This window comes from Leguminivora glycinivorella, chromosome 2 (assembly GCF_023078275.1).
Source record: "Leguminivora glycinivorella isolate SPB_JAAS2020 chromosome 2, LegGlyc_1.1, whole genome shotgun sequence".
NCBI classification, from domain to species: Eukaryota; Metazoa; Arthropoda; class Insecta; order Lepidoptera; family Tortricidae; genus Leguminivora; species Leguminivora glycinivorella.
This window is the reverse complement of record NC_062972.1, coordinates 2,187,208-2,205,632: the sequence shown is the minus strand read 5'-3', so window position 1 is coordinate 2,205,632 and position 18,425 is coordinate 2,187,208. Positions and strand designations below refer to the sequence as shown.

The 18,425-nt window shown below is 37.9% G+C and overlaps 1 protein-coding gene across 2 annotated transcripts; it reads right to left on the bottom strand.

Moving 5' to 3' along the window:
- Window positions 1-55: 55 nt before the first annotated feature.
- On the bottom strand, window positions 56-17,530 carry LOC125241700 (organic cation/carnitine transporter 7-like). 2 transcript variants are annotated; one of them, XM_048150304.1, is made up of 12 exons: window positions 17,170-17,530; window positions 16,565-16,726; window positions 15,961-16,123; window positions 15,234-15,355; window positions 14,615-14,754; window positions 13,687-13,788; window positions 12,743-12,870; window positions 11,652-11,778; window positions 10,247-10,346; window positions 1,696-1,889; window positions 1,383-1,510; window positions 56-558 (listed from the first exon to the last, which is right to left on the bottom strand). In XM_048150304.1, the coding sequence occupies exons 1-12, from the start codon at window positions 17,225-17,227 to the stop codon at window positions 528-530; spliced, it is 1,455 nt and encodes a 484-aa protein (XP_048006261.1). In that variant the 5' UTR covers window positions 17,228-17,530; the 3' UTR covers window positions 56-527. The 2 variants fall into 2 exon arrangements, with proteins under 2 accessions (XP_048006261.1, XP_048006256.1); XM_048150299.1 differs by having other exon boundaries at window positions 10,251-10,346; window positions 17,170-17,528.
- Between the last annotated feature and the right edge of the window lie 895 nt (window positions 17,531-18,425).

Here is an 18,425-nt window from a genome sequence, read left to right as displayed (position 1 = left end):
GACACTGCACCTACTTAATCTTTCTGGTTTAGCCCATTGGTTGACTGGTAGAGAATGTCTTGAGGCATTAAGTCCGCCATTTGTACCTTATTTTGTTGTGCAATAAAGATTAAATAAATAAATAATTATTTTTTTTTTACTCCTAAGGGCCACTTGCACCAAAGAAAATGGGAGGTTTACCCGAGGGTTAGCCCACTAACCCTGAATTAAATGGTTGGTGCAAGTGAGCCAAATGGAATAACCTACAGGTTAGTAACCGCTGCCATAAGCCATAAACCCCTGGAAGGCCGTTGTCAAAAATTTGCTGCTGATGAAAATAACCTTCAATTTGTAAATTACAGTTTAAACCGTCCAGGACAGATCTGGAACAAGGCGTTGGAGCCGTAAACCGCCAAAATGTATAGTTTGACCTATAGGTGACCTCGGAGCTCGGGTGACCTTTGGTGGCTAGTAGGTTTCACAATCTCTCGATGTAGATGGATGCTTTTCGGCGATTCGGGTGACTTGGTTTCTGCAGGAACCGGTCATCAGGCAGGAATGATGCAATGATGGCTGTCGCTAAACGGGAGAAAGTACAAAAATTAATGAAATATACAAAAGAAACTGTGCTAAATCCAAATGGGTATAATGTCTAAGGGAGAAACGTTTATTTTGAATTATTTACAATGTAAGCTTTTAGACAGAGGTGTAGGTAGAAAATGATATGTCAACTAAGTCAGTCGAATAGATCAGCTACTTGAAACTGGCAAAATTGTGCCAACTGGTTTGGCCAGACAGCCATTAATTTAATAAAAGAAAGAAGAAGAAGAAGGACAATAGCTCAGGAGGACAATGCAATTCTTAAGACGGCGGATGTAATTCAAAAACTGAATATCCTAGAACACGAAAATGTCCCGTTTCCGTTCACAATAACCATTAAGAGGTAACGCTACTACTATGCTTGCTGCTATGTAAGTATGATATAATAGGAGCGTATGTGTGACAGCGATAGTGTGCGTGGTTGGTAAAATTGGCATAGATATAATAAAAAGTAGTAATACTAAGTATGGAAAATGGACCTGTGGCGAATCGCCACGCATCCAGATATGCCTCGAACAGATAAATTAGTTTGGTTATGTTGCCAAGATGGCGAGAGGTCTAGCTAGAAAGAACTGTGTTTGATTTCGCTGTATTAATATTTTGTCATAAGTTGTGGAAAATTTATTTACCGAAAGTAAATGTTAACGCATTTGTGTATTGCAAGAAATGCAAAGCGATGTTGAACTTCATCGTGTTTCATTTATAACTTGGAAATGAGACCCCAAACTGGTGACCCCGGCCTAACGACTCGTCATTATTTTTAATGAAATGTTAGAATTAAAGAAAATACTTGTAAAACTTACAAGCAAAGATTGAAGCTAAGAGATAGAATCCGAGCTCGCACTGCGTGGAGACCAGAAAGTTGACAAGCTGGATGCAGGCGAAGGAGGTGACGTTGCCAGCCGTCGTTGTTACTGCTATCGCCATTGCTCTGTTAACAACAATAGTGGTCTTAGTAACATTCGGATTCCGACTGCAATCCTTACTGGTAAAGATCCTGCTATGCTGCTATGTCCCAACAGTATTGGATCCCACATAATGAAGATCACATACTGGCTTAGGAGAGGCTGCAGATGACAAAAATGTCTTGAATTAGTTCATATTCCGCAAACTCACCTCAAATGTGTTGGAAACAGGGCCACAGCAATAGCAGTATACAGTCCCATGACCACATAACCCAAGAGGAAGGCTGCGAACAGGACAGAGGTCCCCAAGGTGTTGGGTACCACGTTGACAAGGATCCCACAGACGCCCAGAAAAGCAGTGAGGATCATGACAGTGTTGCGGCGGCCAGCACGGTTCACAATCACCTGTAATCAATGAAACATTCCGTAGTTCGTCAAGCGCGGATCCAGCTTCGTGCCTAGGGGGGGGTCACGTGGAAAAGGCCTGGGGCCCCAGGGGGGGGTCACGTGGTCTATTTGTATGGCAAACTTAGGCTCCAGGGGGGGTCATGACCCCCATGAACTTCATGTCATCCAAAGGTTAGTTTTAAGAGGGGGTAGAGCAGGGAGAATTTTCAGAATCTGTCAAATTACCCCATTACACACACAAACACCCTTCACTCACACTAGCTCAATTTACTGTGAAAGGTCAGTGACCCTTAATTTTTTTCAAGAGTGTTATTTTGAGTTTGTAGTCAACTACTGACCTCCTTTGAGAAATTAAAACTGTAAAAAAGGTAGCATACAAGAAGACAGAGAAAAAATACGCATCATCTAGCTTTCTTTCTCTGTTCATGTCTCATGTGAATTTAATTTACCTAAATATGTAGATAACGTTCCTTATTCAATTGATTGTTTATCTAGGTGTATTTCAAATTACTTTGCACTACATTTTGCGTTACTTTTCTATACTTAGATTAAAAATCGTCAGCCTGCCTATCCTCGCAAACATTATTCAAAGACGTGTGTGAAGGGCTAAAGGCCGATACCTCCAGGCAGACAATTATTATGGTCGCGTGATAAATGATAAAACATCAGCCCTATCACACTATTTGTAAGTGCGATAGGGACGGCCCTATGTTATACCATTTATCGCGCGACCATGATTGCCCTGCCGGTCTTCGGAGGCCTGTGCTGTGCATTACGTATATGCGGGGTGTATTAAAGACTAACAGATAGGTACTTTATTCTTTTTGGTCGTTAGGTTTTTTATCAATTTATCATTTATTTTGATACAAAAATAAAGTATGTGTATAAAATAAAAACCTAATGAATAGTGTACAGCTAGCAGCAGTCATCTCAGAGACACAAAGAAAGACAGGGAATATCGACGCATATCTTATCTTATCCAATACTGCCATCGCCATCTGCATCAGACTCTTGATCTTACCCAATTTCCGAGTCCCTTCTCTTAATTTCAGTTCCTTGAGTTGAAAATGTTGAAACTCATACTTAGTATTAAATAAACCACAAATACATATAAAAATCACAATATAATTTTAAATTATGGCTTGGGCCCTGTACCAGTTGCAGTCGCTACGTCTGTAAAGCCCTTGTAGTTTCTTTTAAATGGCTAAATACCTAGATGTCATGTCATACATATCTGTGATGTAACTGAAAATTAAAAAACATCGCTCAGAGATAAGGTTCAAATTAGCATGGCAAAAAATACAGTGCAGTCAAAATACCATCAAAATACGAAAAAGCACATGTCAATGTCAATATCACTGCCGTATGCCGTATTTCAGGCCATAAGGGCTGTTTTCTCAAATATGAAAAAATCTCAAAAGCAGAACTTTAAATAGTATTTTATGCAACAGGCGTTTAAAGGAGATCAAAAAAGACGAGTGGCGTGGGTAACAATTTGAGGCGAAGCCGAAAATTGTTATTAAGACGCCACGAGTATTTTTTGACTCAGTTAAACACCGTTGCATACAATACTTTTTTTACGACCATGCACTTAGTTTTTAATAGGTTTCTTGAATAACTTTCGTGAAATTCACACTGTTTCCTGTATTTTGACGCAAAGGTTTGCACTGTCAGCTCAGCTGCCCAAAGCCTTCCGCGCACGCGCGCCGTATCGTTATAAGGCGTTGCCATGGTTACAGAGCCAAACAATGCGTTTTCAATTTTTTCGATACTGCGCGCATGCGCGGAAAGCCGGCGGACACTGGCTTTGGGGAATAGACTTTTATGTAGGGTTTTAAAGATCTATGCACGACCCTGTAAATGACGAATAATATGTAGTTCGGGAGTAGAAAAAAGACTTTCTAGGAAAATTATTTTGAACTTGATAGGTAGAACAATTTTTAAAAGTTGTACAAAAAAAATCTGAACTAAGTTTGTAACTATATGAAAAGTACTTTTTATCTTAGATTGCATATTTTATATGCATATTATCGTAACGAATTTTCTTTCAAATAAAAAGAGAATTATTAGAATAGGTTGACGGTGTCTACCGTAAACTAGGGTTACATTGACCAATTTGGGAATTTAAACTTCTCTAGCTTCTACATTTAATGGGTATTTTTACCCATTAAATGTAAGAGTTAGAGAAGTATAAATTCCAAAATTGGTCAACGTAACGTAACTAAGGAAGAAAAAAAATGGGACCATCAACTTTTTTAGTCTTTTCCTGCTAAAAATCTAAAAAGGTAACAAAATAAGTGATATCAGGATTATTGTTTTCTGTTACGATGCCTGCACGTATGAAATGTTTCTTTTTAACCCAGTGGTTGACTGGTAGAGAATGCCTTAAGGTATTATGTCCACCATTTGTACTTATTTTTTTATGTGCAATAAGGAATAAATAAATAAAATAATGTACGCAGAAAAAAAACTATGTGATCGAACATAAACTGACATCCAACTTTATTTGCAATTATTTCAATATTTATCACAAGAAGCGATCAAATTATCAGCCTCAACAAGTACCGTGACAAAATCAGACAATAATTAACTATGTGTCATTATGGTCAATGTTACCCCATGCAAGTGATCAAAGACACCCCACAGAGTAAATCATTAGTAGTAAATACCTAGTTTGACTTTATGATACAAAATTCAATACAATGGTATAGCTGAACACATTTCTGGCAACCTAATATTCACTGTGAACCTTTTACTTTAATACCCACTACGTTAGTTTAGAAGTTTATTTAAACATGAAAAATAGCGACAAACTATGCTTATATTTTGACATCCGCACTGCCCACGACCATACTTACTTATTCACCGCGTCAGAGCACCATCTAACTATAAAGGTTGGTTAAGGGTTATCATAATATATGTAGATTTCATTACCGACCACTCATAACATATTAAATCCTTATTTTTTGTTAAAATAAATATATATATATTTTTTTTATACTACGTCGGTGGCAAACAAGTATACGGTCCGCCTGATGGAAAGCGGTCACCGTAACCTATGGACGCCTGCAACTCAAACAGTGTCACATGCGCGTTGCCACCCATTAGAAACTTGTACATTCCCTTTTGCTGTGTTAAGTAAGTACACAGCAAAAAGGAGTGTACAAGTTCCAAGGAGGGTTCGGGTTGCCGACGACTCAAAGGACAATAGACGGAACAAGTTAGTCCCGTAAGTCCTCCCGTCATCAGCACACCGCACCCTCGTTGAGCTCTGGCAGCCTTACTCACCGGCAGGAACACAACACTATGAGTAGGGTCTAGTGCTATTTGGCTGCGGTCTTCTGTAAGGCGGAGGTACTACCCCAGTTGGGCTCTGCTCTAGATTCGAGCGAGACGATATCCGCTGTGCTGAGCCCTACCACACAAAGCGGAGTATCATTCGCTATGCCCTACCTCCTACATTTGCTCGTGACAGGTCATATTTTGTTCGCAATCCGAAAGAGTCAACCCTTTTCCCTATTCACCCCCTTCCCGACCCTATTCACTCCAACGTTAGGGTGAGCGAAAATTACTAAATAAAACGACATATTTTCAAAGACATACCGAAGTTCACACTGCCGGAAGATTTTTTGTGTAAAAAATTAGCATGGCACATATAAAAAAATTGCTATCGACGTTCAAAAGTCGGTTTTGGCCCTATTCACCATAAATTACATTAGGTATACCCATTCCGACCCCATGAACCCAAAATCTTCAGAAAACGATGTACTATGTAGCCCAATTTTATTTGGTATTTTGGAGGTAGCTAGTAAAAATAATTTAGTTTAACAATTGTGCGAAAATAGATTCTCATTTGGCCGGTTTTTTTAACCTGGCCTGGTGGCCTAGTGGTAATAACGTTAGCTGCGTAAGCTGAAGACCCGGGTTTGATTCCCGGCTCAGCCACCGTGGGCCTTGTCGTTTTTTCTTTCGTGTATGATATCTATTTCAATATATGTATGTATGTATGTGAACACTTTATTGTACATAAGACAAGTTAGGACATAAAAATACAGTAAAGTTATGATGTACAAAGGCGAACTTATCCCTATAAGAGATCTCTTCCAACCTTTGAGCGAACTGAAAATTTATTATTTATATAAACTTGAAAAAGAACAAATCAAAAATGATTCAATAAAATAATTTTATTTCTTCCCTAGTTGTATAGTTTCATACTTATGATTTTTATTTTAAAGTAATCCGTCTATATTATAGCAACCATGGGTGATTTTTGCGGACTTAAGTAGAAACGTGGAGGTAGACAGAAGTGTGATTAACATTTCTAAGTGTTAATTTCTTGTATCTAGTCTAACTACGAAGCAATACATTGGCGTATAAATTGCGTCCATATACAGAGAGGTCATTCATAAAAATACCACTTTAAGTAAGTTATATATATTTTATACAATGTGACAAGCATTGACCACACATCCCAATTCACCCCTCTTCCGACCCTAATCAGCCCCTTCGTAAACCTATTCACCCCCTTTGCGACCCGATTCCCCCCATTCCTGATCCCATTCACCCCTCAGGCCGCGGATATTTATTCATCCCGTAAAAATTCAAATCAAACATCGCTTTCTTCATGAAAACCATTATAATAACAAAAAATAAAACCGCCTTCAAAAATAAGCGCGTTACAAAACACGGAGAAACTAAAAAGCCAAAAATAATAAACCTTTCAATTCAGATTTCTTATCGTATTGCAATAAGCTAAACATCCAAATTATAAACAAATCAATTATTTTTGTAGTCGGTACCAGACCTGTTCGTCGCCTTGCTATTGCCTGTTTGCCCCACCCAACCATACACAGGCTGGTACCGACTCCAAAAATAATTGATTTGTTTATAATTTGGATGTTTAGCTTATTGCAATACGATAAGAAATCTGAATTGAAAGGTTTATTATTTTTGGCTTTTTAGTTTCTCCGTGTTTTGTAACGCGCTTATTTTTGAAGGCGGTTTTATTTTTTGTTAAAAAGTTTATTTATTTGTTGATTTTTAGTGGTTCCTAGTGATATTATATGTATCAGTCCGAATACATGTACAGTAGTGAAAGAATTATCCTTTAACTCCTAACCATTGAGGAGTTGACCTTCCATCATCAGCTCAGCCACATAAAATTATTACCATCAGACGTAAATACTGGTGTACCTTTGAAAAATAGACTAAAAACATTACATGTGCCTATAACATTTGAAGAGTTCCCTCGATTTCTCCAGGATCCCATCATCAGACCCTGACTTGGTGCCAATGGGACCATCTCGGGGTTATACCGGTTCGATCAAAAAAAAATTTTGAAAATCGGTCCACGATTCTCGGAGATATCGAATAACATACATACAAAAAAAAATAAAAAAAACATTCAGTCGAATTGAGAACCTCCTCCTTTTTTGAAGTCGGTTAAAAATGAAAATATGTCTTATGATTTTCTGTTATTTATACATAAACTTTAGAAGTGTATACACATTCAAAAGGATAATGAACGATTAAAATGAGTAAAAATCCAATAAATTTGAACGTCAACTTTGACAGACATGAAACTGTAAATAAAAATGTGTGGCTTGCACATTTTCACTGTAATTTTAAATATTCACACATTTTTTTTAGTAACATATTGTGTATAATACTTTTCACTCAACAGATAACTGTTATTGGCCTAAGACTATGTAAAAATACCTATGTAAGTTGAATATTTACGGCTGTTGTCCTAAATACAAATAATAATAATAATAAAAAAACATAATATATTATTTTCCTACTTTGATTGCGGAAAATAGAAGGAATATGTCAAGAAATATAATAACATTATATACCCCCGGAACCCTTTTCACCCCAAATTACGGTATTTATTAAATTGTCATTATGTAAAATGTCGGAAACTACGGAACCCTACACTGACGCGCTCTTGGTCGGTTTTTCTTCTAAATGCTATGTAAGAGATAATAAAAAATTACACCTCCCAATTTATAATGTTTTTTTTGCAAAAAAAATATTTATTGCTCTCCGAGACATTTCTAAAAACCCCTGACTCAATGGGGATACGACGTTTCATAACAGAGTTCCTATGATCACCTTTCTGCTCCATCATCAGATTAGCTCCATGATACCATAATATTGCATTGTCACTTGATTTACATATGTGTGCAAAATTTCACCTCAATTGGAAACCGGAAAGTGGGTCAAATTTAGCTTCTACGTTTTGACTCAAACTAACATAACTAACAAGGCAAGTTGAATAAGAGCTTGTACCTATAAAGGCTTCTGATACTAGATTTGCAATAAGTTTACTTAAGAACAGATGAGACAGACATATCCAATGACACAAGTCTATACCGTTTTTGTGAACTGTCAAATCACCTCATACAATTTACGGCTGTAAGGCAACCAGGTAGGGTTTATTATTGCACTTTAATTACATATTAATGATTTCTAGCCCGTAAGATATATATTTGCTTTAACAATGGATAGATATTTATGCGGGTGAGAGTGTAATTTAGGTTTTTATAAAGAATCAAATATTTTTAAGCGACCCGATCAGATATGTATGCGGATAAGGACCCTCCCACATCTACCGTCTTGCGATCGTAGCGTCGGGCCAACTGTATGGCCGCGCTGACGCGGCGTCTTTTTCCATACAGTTGGCCCGACGCTATACGCTCGCGAGACGCTAGAAAGAGAGACGATGTTTTTGCCGGTCACGGAGCATCACAAATTTTTGCCGGGAACATGTCGTCATGTATACTTATGGCCCCCTATAGAAAATCAGATATTTTTGCACGGCTGTTCATAGTCATTTATGCTGGTCACCAGCTGGTGTTCCATGAACATTTGGTCTAAGTAGTTGAGTGGAGAAGTGCCATTCAAAACAAGCGCTTTGTAAACAACGATGTATTTAGGTGATTTATAATAAAATTATTATTGTTTTCAACTTACGGTTACGTGTTCGCGGTATGCACAAAGTAAATCTTTAATGAAATTGAGTCATTTTTCTATATACACAATTAAATTTGAACCAGACGCACTATACCTATACCCGCTCGCATTCCCCTTTTTTCTATTCTAAATAAGAATCGATTAATACGTATCTGAATATGTATGAATAAATTAAATTGTAATTGTTTACATACAACCTGTGAAGTTTGGTTGACAAAATTTGACGTAGGTACTGTCATATATATTTTTAAAATGACGTACTGTTAATACCAGCGTAATGAAAATGTATTCCAATGAGTAAAACAAAACATGAAACTTTTTTCAATTTAACCGAACTAGAATGAAATCATTTATACTCATTCGGTTGTGTTCGTTATTTTCTTTAATAATGTGATATATTTTTATTTATTTTTTATGCACAAGCCATGCACCTTTAAATTTTAAATGAGATTGGATCTCCACCTGACATATTTGATTTACCCTATTTATTTTGAGCACAGTTTTACACTGGTATGGTTTTTCGTGTACGTACACCATTTTCTGTCAAAATATTTGTCAAATTTAATTGTCAACGCGGAGCGACCGGCGACACGTCTGCCTCCGATGAGCCGCTCACGGCATCTAATCGAAAGGAGAATTCTGACAGCAATGGCGAATGTATGGAAATTTTACGATAGTTTAAATTTAAGGTAAAATTTCTTTGTTGCCTTTGAGAGGAAAAATATAAAAAACCTCAAAACTTCTAGTCCATTTATCTGGCTTTTAGAATCACTTAATGTTATAACTAAAGTATTGAATTTTTTTAACAAAGTTTACTAAACGGCGACATACGTTTTTCTCATTTTAGGTCAACTTTGCGTGTGTTTATTTATTATACCTTTAATAATTAGAGATTCTGAATAGTCAAAAGTTGTAGACACACTCTTTAAGATAATAACTACATTTATTTTATTTCATTTTATTGAGAAATGTGAGCAGCATTTGTTAAACGCCGAATGCACTTTTCGAGGATTTCGTACGACTCCCTCTTAACAGATCTAGGCGATAATATCCTTAGTTGATTTTAACATGATGAATATCGCAGGGGTCAGTTTACAAACCCCCATAAGTTGAGCAAAATGGTTTTTGAAATTCGAACTAGTGCACTTTCCGCAACGTTTATTTCAATTAGAAAATTTTGAATTTACCTCTAACCATATTATTAAATTAAAACGGGACAAGACTTAACCCCTCGATACCTCTAACCCCTCGATATGGTATGACCCTATGACCCTAGACAACTAGAGTCCACCACATATTCAATAGGAACCCAAGTCAACATCCCCAAAGAAATGTTCATAATCTATGCTCTGAAGTACTTTACAACGAGTAGGTAGTACTTACAAGTGTGATCAATAAATTGAGAATACACTGTAGAACTCCGACCCCCAGTACAATGAGGAGAGACAATGTGTTCATAGCACACGGCGTGGCCTCCGGCTGAAACAATGCATTAAATTGATTATAGGAGTGGTTAGGCCTCGGTTATCAACGACTAAATTAAATACTAAATACCAAACATTACTGACGCATAGGTACTTCGTGTCAAAAGTCCGATAAAATGTGGACCTTGATATGGACCTTGTTTGTCTGAAATAAATGCATTTTTTTTATATTAAAAAGCTTAATCCACCGTTCCCAAGTCCCCATTCTACCATCGGATTCTTACGGCCGGTTTCCATCCTTACTTGGTAGATATTCTGCAAATTCGCACGAACGAGCGCTATTTGCTTATTATTTTCTTATGCGCACGACTGCCAAGGAGTAGAATTCCTTGCCGGTGGCTATATTTCCGTTCCGAGCTCACATAACCCGGCAACCTTCAAATCAAGAGTGAACAGGCATCTTCTGGGCGAGCTCACTCCATCGTAGGCCACGTCTTTGCCTTTGGCTAGTTTAGCCCCATTTTTAATAATACACCCTGTTTTTATTTAATTCCGTTAACTTTAAGGGAAGATTCATTACATCAATTAATTTCTCTAAAAAACTAGCGTATTAACTCTTGCGGTTATCAAGTTATTAAAAAAATAAAGCTAATTGCTGAACACGTGTGTCACAGCCTTTACCAATTCCTAATGTTATTTGTTTTGACATGTGCCGTCACTTGACACTAACTTGAATGTCATTCTTAAGGGTCTCTCACACTAATAAATTCATTTATTAATTTTATTACATACATACATACATACGATCACGCCTGTATCCCATAAAGGGGTAGGCAGAGCACATGAAACTACTAAAGCTTCAGTGCCACTCTTGGCATATAATTAATTTTATTATGTATGAAAATTATGATAAAAAAATTTTTTTTTTGCGAATTTAACTAAAAGTGATATACAGGTTGGTTCCTGATAATGAACCTAACAACGTGTCGAATTTAACGGAAAACAAGAAAAACACGGCGTATAAAAAGGATAAAGTAGCTCACGTGCCTCCCGGTGGAACACAGTGGAAAAGGTTGGCCCAACTATGGCGGCTTTCTGTTGTTAAATGTCGCGTTAGACAGAGAAAAACTCAAATCCCTTCTGAAAGTGTTGTCCCTGATGAGGGATAACAGAATACCACTTACAAAGAGCCCAGTGTGTGTAGCCGAATGGTACGGCTCACGAAATGCTCACGAAACGTAACGCTCGTAGATATCTAGCTTTTGCGACAGAGCCTTTCGTCGGAGAAATGCCATTCGGCTACGATAGGTAACATTGGTAATAGAAAACGTTAAAAGGATCTTCAATAATGTATTCTTACGTCTACAACCATCTCGATGTCAGCGTTGAGAATGCCACAGAGATTCATATTGTTCACTTCACCCGTCTCGTACATTCTGATCACCCTGTTGGCTATCGTGGGTAGCCAGGCCAGAAACGAGCCAGACCTAGAATAAAGATCTGATTTAAAATGTTATATAAAATAAAGTTGTACTATTAGCTGCAAAATTTTATGAAAAAATTATGAATGTATTTATTAATAAATCCGCCATACACTTTTGCAGCTCACTGTACTACGATTAAGTATAAGTATATCAGAATGTAAATTGAAGGCAAATACAATGTTTCATAAATTCTGTTTTCAGTCACTAGTAGTCATAGCTTATTTCGCAAATGAGAGCATAAAGCCCGGTTCGGACTTTCATTAGTTTCATTTAACGTCAATCATTAGATCTACTATGATATGGATCCGATATGTTAGTATCAAATATGACGGTTTTGTTTGAAGAAACGATTTTGATTCGCATCTTAAAAGCATTACTTGAATGCAGCAGTAAGTAGGTAATTTCTAAACATCTGAAATGACGTTCTTAGATTTTTAGGGTTCCGTAGGTAGTCAACTAGGAACCCTGTCTGTCTGTCCGTCCGTCCGCGGATAATCTCAGTAACCGTAAGCACTAGAAAGCTGAAATTTGGTACCAATATGTATATCAATCACGATCGTTTTTTGATAATATTAATATTTTCGGAAATAATCGCTCCTAAAGGAAAAAATATTAATATTTTCGGAAATAATCGTCCATCCGTCCATCCCCCTCTTACTTTTGAACCATATATTTAAAAAATATGAAAAAAATCACAAAAGTAGAACTTTATAAGACTTTGTAGGAAAATTGTTTTGGACTTGATAGGTTCAGTAGTTTTTGAGTAAATTACGGAAACCTACGGAACCCTACACTGAGCGTGGCCCGACACGCTCTTGACCGGTTTTTTGTTACATGCTATCAAATACAACGTACAAAGTACTTAAGTAAATGCATCTCTTTAGTCCGTGTATACTGTATAAGTGTGAATAGGAAGAAGGTATCTCTGTTCTACCTAAATCTAAACGCTTACTATAAAATACTCAACAGTTGGAACATGTAGAGGCAGCTGACGATGATGGTGTTCTTGAGCAGTGGCGCCTGGAACAGCGGCACGATTTGGTCCTTCTTTGATCCTGCGCTGCTGATCAGGCCTTCAGAACTGACGGCTTTGACCTGGGACAACAAATGTTTGCTTTGTCAGTCCCTTCTTCCTCGGTTCCTCATGGCTGAGGGTCGCGACCACATGAGGTCGTTATCAATGTGAAGCGTAAGTATTCCAACCAAGACATTATTTTTTAAATAAGCATACTTAACGTATTTTATATTTTTTTATTTAAAGTTTATTGCACAAAAGAACAACTTAATGTACAAAAGGCGAACTTAATGCCATGAGGCATTCTCTACCAGTCAACCTTTGGGCAAAGCAGAGAAGATTGTAGGCGGTGCATTAAGAGACCAATTTTGAAATATCAATCAAAAGCTTAGACATATAATATATTAACGTACATACAATTACATACTATTTTTACATAAATAACGTATTAAACATTATATATTCTCAACAAAGAACAGCACGGGAAGCATGGTCGCGCGATAGACGATAAAATATCAGGCCGTCCCTATCGCACTATTTTTAAGTGCGATAGGGACGGCCTGCTATTTTATCGTCTATCGCGCGACCATGCTTCCCGTGCAGGTCCATCGCAACCTAGAAGTTGTAGTAGCGAAAGCTAAATAAATCTTACTTTTCTTAGATTTTTCCCTACGTTATTATGGTTCTTTTCGCACATATTATAAACTAGCTTTTGCCCGCGACTTTGCACGCGCAGAAAAGCCTTTCCCTCATAGCGGATGAATTTTTAAAAATCTTTTCTTACCCCTAGATCTTATAAGAAAGCTAGCTACGTGGAATCTCTATTACCAGCGGTATGGGCTGTGCGGACCAAAGATGGAGACTGTGCCTAAGCAGCAATTGACTAGACAACTCACATCTAAAACTGCGCTTCTCCCAAAATTAACCCTGTGGATAGTCTTCAAAATCTGCAAAGTTCGTTGCTCGTCTCCCTTTACCAGTGTCAGTTTGGGGCTGTCCTGAAAGTTAAAGTGTTCATACTTGAATATAGGAAAATTTAAATTAAGTATTAAAGCATCATCAGGTAAATTATTAGGAAAATGCATTGTCTCAAAACTGCTCAGTATAGGCCTACCTTATGTCGCCGGTCGCCGCGAGATACGGCGCCCGTCCTTATGTCATTAATACAGTTAGAAGAAGAGGTGTCATTTATCTCGCGGCGACATACTCTCGTGGCCATTATGTGCTAGGGGTGCCGTAGCCGAATGGCATTTCTGCGACGCGAAACGAAAACGAAACGCCGCGAAAGGTATATAGTCTGGCTCTGTTTTGCCAATACGCAAGAGCGATAGAGATAGATATCTACGAGCGTTTCGTTTCGTGAACGTTTCGTGAGCGTTTGTGTCATTTGGCTACGGGGCCTGTCAGGCGGGTTGTATGTTTGTTTGCCGCCGACGACGTAGTATGAGAATAAAACTCCTTCTATATTTAACGAAGGTATACGACATTACGAAACTTTCTGATAACAAGCTTACAACAATGATTAAAGCATCATCAGGGTGCGTAGCCGAATGTCACAAACGCTCACGAAACGCTCATGAAACGAAACGATAGTAGATATCTATCTCTATCGCTCTTGCGTATTGGCGCGACAGCGCCAGACTAGCTTTCGCGGCGTTTCGTTTTCGTTTCGCGTCGGAGAAATGCCATTCGTCTTCTACGGGGCCAGGTAACTTATTAGGAAAATGCATTGTCTCAGAACTGGTCAGGTCAAGCGGGTGGCGTCACAGCTTATTATGGTTAAAGATAATCATAATTGCAAATGAATCTAGATTTTTAATATACCTGCATGAAGTAGTAGCAGATAGCACACAGTATACTCGGTAGCGAGTAGGCCACCACCAGCGTCCGCCAAGAATTCCAGTAGATGTCCAGAGCAGGTAGATGATAGGAATACGTCAGGGGTGCAATGGGGATAGCTATCACTGGAAAATACAAAATCAATATTGTCTTCGGTTACCGCGATAATTACTCATGAAATAAAACTATTAACAGTGTGTGAAACTGCCTTAAAAAATCTATATTATTTGTGGTCATGGTTCATTAATATGTCTTGTATGTAAGTAGCTTTTGCACATTGTAATTTTTCCTCAGTCACCCGTTGACCACGAATGCTGTAAAGTGTTCGAAACGTCGGGATGAATTGTAAATTTCCATAGTTTTATTTCAATCTTTTTCAGGTTCATCGGACACCAGACCCTTTAGCACAACTTGCCTTGTCGGTCGCGCGCGAGTTCATACATCAAGCGCGACTTCAAGTATGGACTCGCGCGCCGGAGGGTCGCGGTCGCGGAGGGTCAGGAAGAGGGTATTTACTTGCAAGATTTAACTATAGACATCGGGAATATGTGTAACTGTATAAGAGGACTATGTATCTCCCTTTCTTATGTGCAATGTATCATACCTGCCATGGTGCCCTGTGCTACCATCATCATGCAGTTTACCATCAGTACCGCCGTGTTGCGCTTCGCCATCGGTACACTCTCGCTTAGCAGCGTCATTGCCAACGTATAGTCTGCTGATCCTCTGAAAATTCATCAACATCTCATTATTTGTTGGAGTTCTGACCGTCAACATCTACACAGTCTCGTGACGATACCTCGTATAGAGTTTTTTTTATACTACGTAGGTGGCAAACAAACATACGGTCCGCCTGATGGAAAGCGGTCACCGTAACCTATGAATGCCCGCAACTAAAGGAGTGTCACATGCGCGTTGCCAATCCATTAGAAGCTTGTACACTCACTTTCGCTGTATTAAATACACAACAAAAAAGAGTGTACAAGTTCCAAGGAGGGTTCGGTTTTCCGACGACTCAAAAGACAATAGACGGAACAAATTAGATGTTTGATGGTTATTTCTAAAATTATAATAAAAACAATACAAGAGACGTGAATTCACAACTAGACAAAATTAAATAAGAAAGTCGCCCATGTAGCTCTATTCAACTACTTAAGCAAGGTTGAATAGAAAATAAGCAAGATTGAAAAACTTACAGCAATGAAGCAATAAGTGGAAAATCATCATCATAACCCAGTTGACAGAGAGCCCGCTCACGGCGTTGACGAGAGCTGATAGGAGCGCCAGCAGCAACAAAATACTTAACCAAGTTTGAATAGGAAACAACCTACAGCAATGAAGCAATAAACTGGAGACTCATCATCATGACCCAGTTAACAGAGAGACCGCTCACAGCGTTGACGAGAGCTGATGATAGGAGCGCCAGCAGCAACATGCGACGGCGGCCTCGCGTGTCGCCCAGGTATCCCCACAATGGAGCCCCGAGGATTAGCCCTGGAATGGAGAAATGTATGGTAGTGGCAGGTAGCTAAGGATTTTTCTTGAAGGGTAAAATGAAAAATGTTCCGTATAACGGAGCACTACGGAGCTTTTTATCCTATTTCGCAAGAATAGGTACCCCTTCAATCTTACTCCATTTGATTCTCTACTAGCCCTATAAGTTTTTGTATTTTCTACTGGCTCTTTATTTGTATTTTACAAACTAAAGCAGAGAGGCCCAAAGATAGACTGGTCTATACGAGGGGATCTACAAAATTAAATATTCGCAAAATGAAATACAAGGAGGTAAAAAAATACAAAACCTCTTTGCTCGTTTGGTATGAGAACTCTTTAGGAATAAAAAAATATAAATGTCAATTCCAAACCGTCATCTGTTTAAAAGATTTCGACATGAAGGTACGATGAGATATTCTAGAATAGGAAATCAGGACTAACCTATAACTGGTGCTGCCACCAATAGCCCTTGTTGCGCCCCCGTGGTCTGCAGTTCACAGGCACTGGCTCCAACAGTCAAGGTGGATCCGTAGACCACACACGCCATGGATATGATGGACAACCCTGACAGGAAGGTGTTGATGTAACTGTATAGTCCGAAGCCTGAAATACGGAAAAAAATCCGAATAACAGTTATTTAGATTTATTAATTTCATCATATCGTCTTTTCTTCTTCTTTTCGGCAAAAGGTACAGCGGGGCAAATCTCGACTGGGGGGCAATTGTAACTAATCCATTTTGTCCATTATTACACTATAATGTCGAGTTCTACATGTATCCACTGAACACGCCTACCATATACTTATATAGCCTTCCAGTCGAGATTTGCCCCGATGTACCTTATGGTTTTGACACGTGACAAGTAGTTAAGGAACCCACGGCAACCGGAGTGAACCTTTTGCAACATTATTACAACTTTATCACTAATTCATTCATTAAAAAGGTGTCTCCACGGCAACTTCTCTACGTACTAAATATTCGTTTTAAGGCAAAATATCTTGTATAAAATATGTCATTCACAAGCATAATTGACTTGAATTCACTCACCAGCTCTATCCAATGCTTCCTCGAAAGGTATTTTAACGGGTTCAGTCACCTTCTCCATGTTTAGGTAAAAACTACCTCACAAAAATTTGTAGGAACTAAATATAAGAAACAACTGACTAACAATTATGTGTGTAACACTTTGAATACAAACTAACGAACATCACACTTCCTCTCAAAATTATGTGAAATACGTTGCCTTTCCAGTTTGCAAGTTCACACTGCACCTTCTTCACTATTATAAAACTGAATAATTACTTCACGCAATTGAATAAACAAGAAATAAATATATTCTACCAAGCAAATGCTGATACGTCATGCTGATTTCTCTCCACTAAATCGATTTGAGTTTATCTAGGACCAAGTCGGATAAGTTTACAACACGAACTATCTTGATATAAAGATAGTTCGTGATAGTTATTGATATCTTGATATATAGATGTGTAATAAATGGGTGGTTGATTGGTTAAGCCGTTTATAGATGCCGCAAAAATATTATCAACACATTCTTGTGAAATACACGTGCCTTAAAGAGCCTATTAATTTTTTTATGCGTATGTACTATAATGTCTATTATAATTTAGTAACCAAATTGTTGGCATTTGTTTCCGAGCTCATATCCATACTAATATTATAAATAGGAAAGTGTGTGTGTCTGTTTGTTTGTCCGTCTTTCACGACAAAAGGAAGTGACTTGATTTTTTAGGTGGAGATAGTTGAAGGGATGGCGTACATAGGCTACTTTTTGTCTGTTTCTAACGCGAGCGAAGCCGCGTGCAGAAGCTAGTAACCTATATTTCAATTTAACATGTTCTTTTTCAGCACACCAACTGGTAGGTTCTCAGATTCTTAAAAAATGGATAGAGAATATTGCGCTTTCCACCAGAGTGCATTCTTTTTTTCCTTTTTTGAAAATTTTATACAATAAAGTGCTATACTACTATTTATACCTTAATTCATAAGGGTTCAACAACGATCTATCTTGATTATCAAATTGATTGATCTCATAAAATTTATGAATCCATTTCATTTCTTTGCAAATAAATTATACTGCACACAATAAAACGACCAATGATTAAAAATATCATTTATTTATTCAGTTCAAGTTCTTACACAAATACAACTAGGACTAACTTAAAAAATAAAGATATTGTGATCTTTGTTATAATCTCGATGAACTTTTACAATAACTTAACAATACAAATCTATCTACTTTGAGGCGTTTAATGTAAACAAAAACTTAACTAAAGCCCTTATTG

Excerpts from the sequence above, each read along its gene's own strand:
- LOC125241700 (XM_048150299.1), bottom strand. The coding sequence starts at position 17,227 with ATGGAGAAGGTGACTGAACCCGTTAAAATACCTTTCGAGGAAGCATTG. Across the intron at positions 10,347-11,651 it reads ACATCGAGATGGTTGTAGAC|CCGGAGGCCACGCCGTGTGC; the intron begins GTAAGAATACAT and ends GCATTGTTTCAG. Across the intron at positions 1,511-1,695 it reads CTGTTTCCAACACATTTGAG|AGCAATGGCGATAGCAGTAA; the intron begins GTGAGTTTGCGG and ends TGTTGTTAACAG.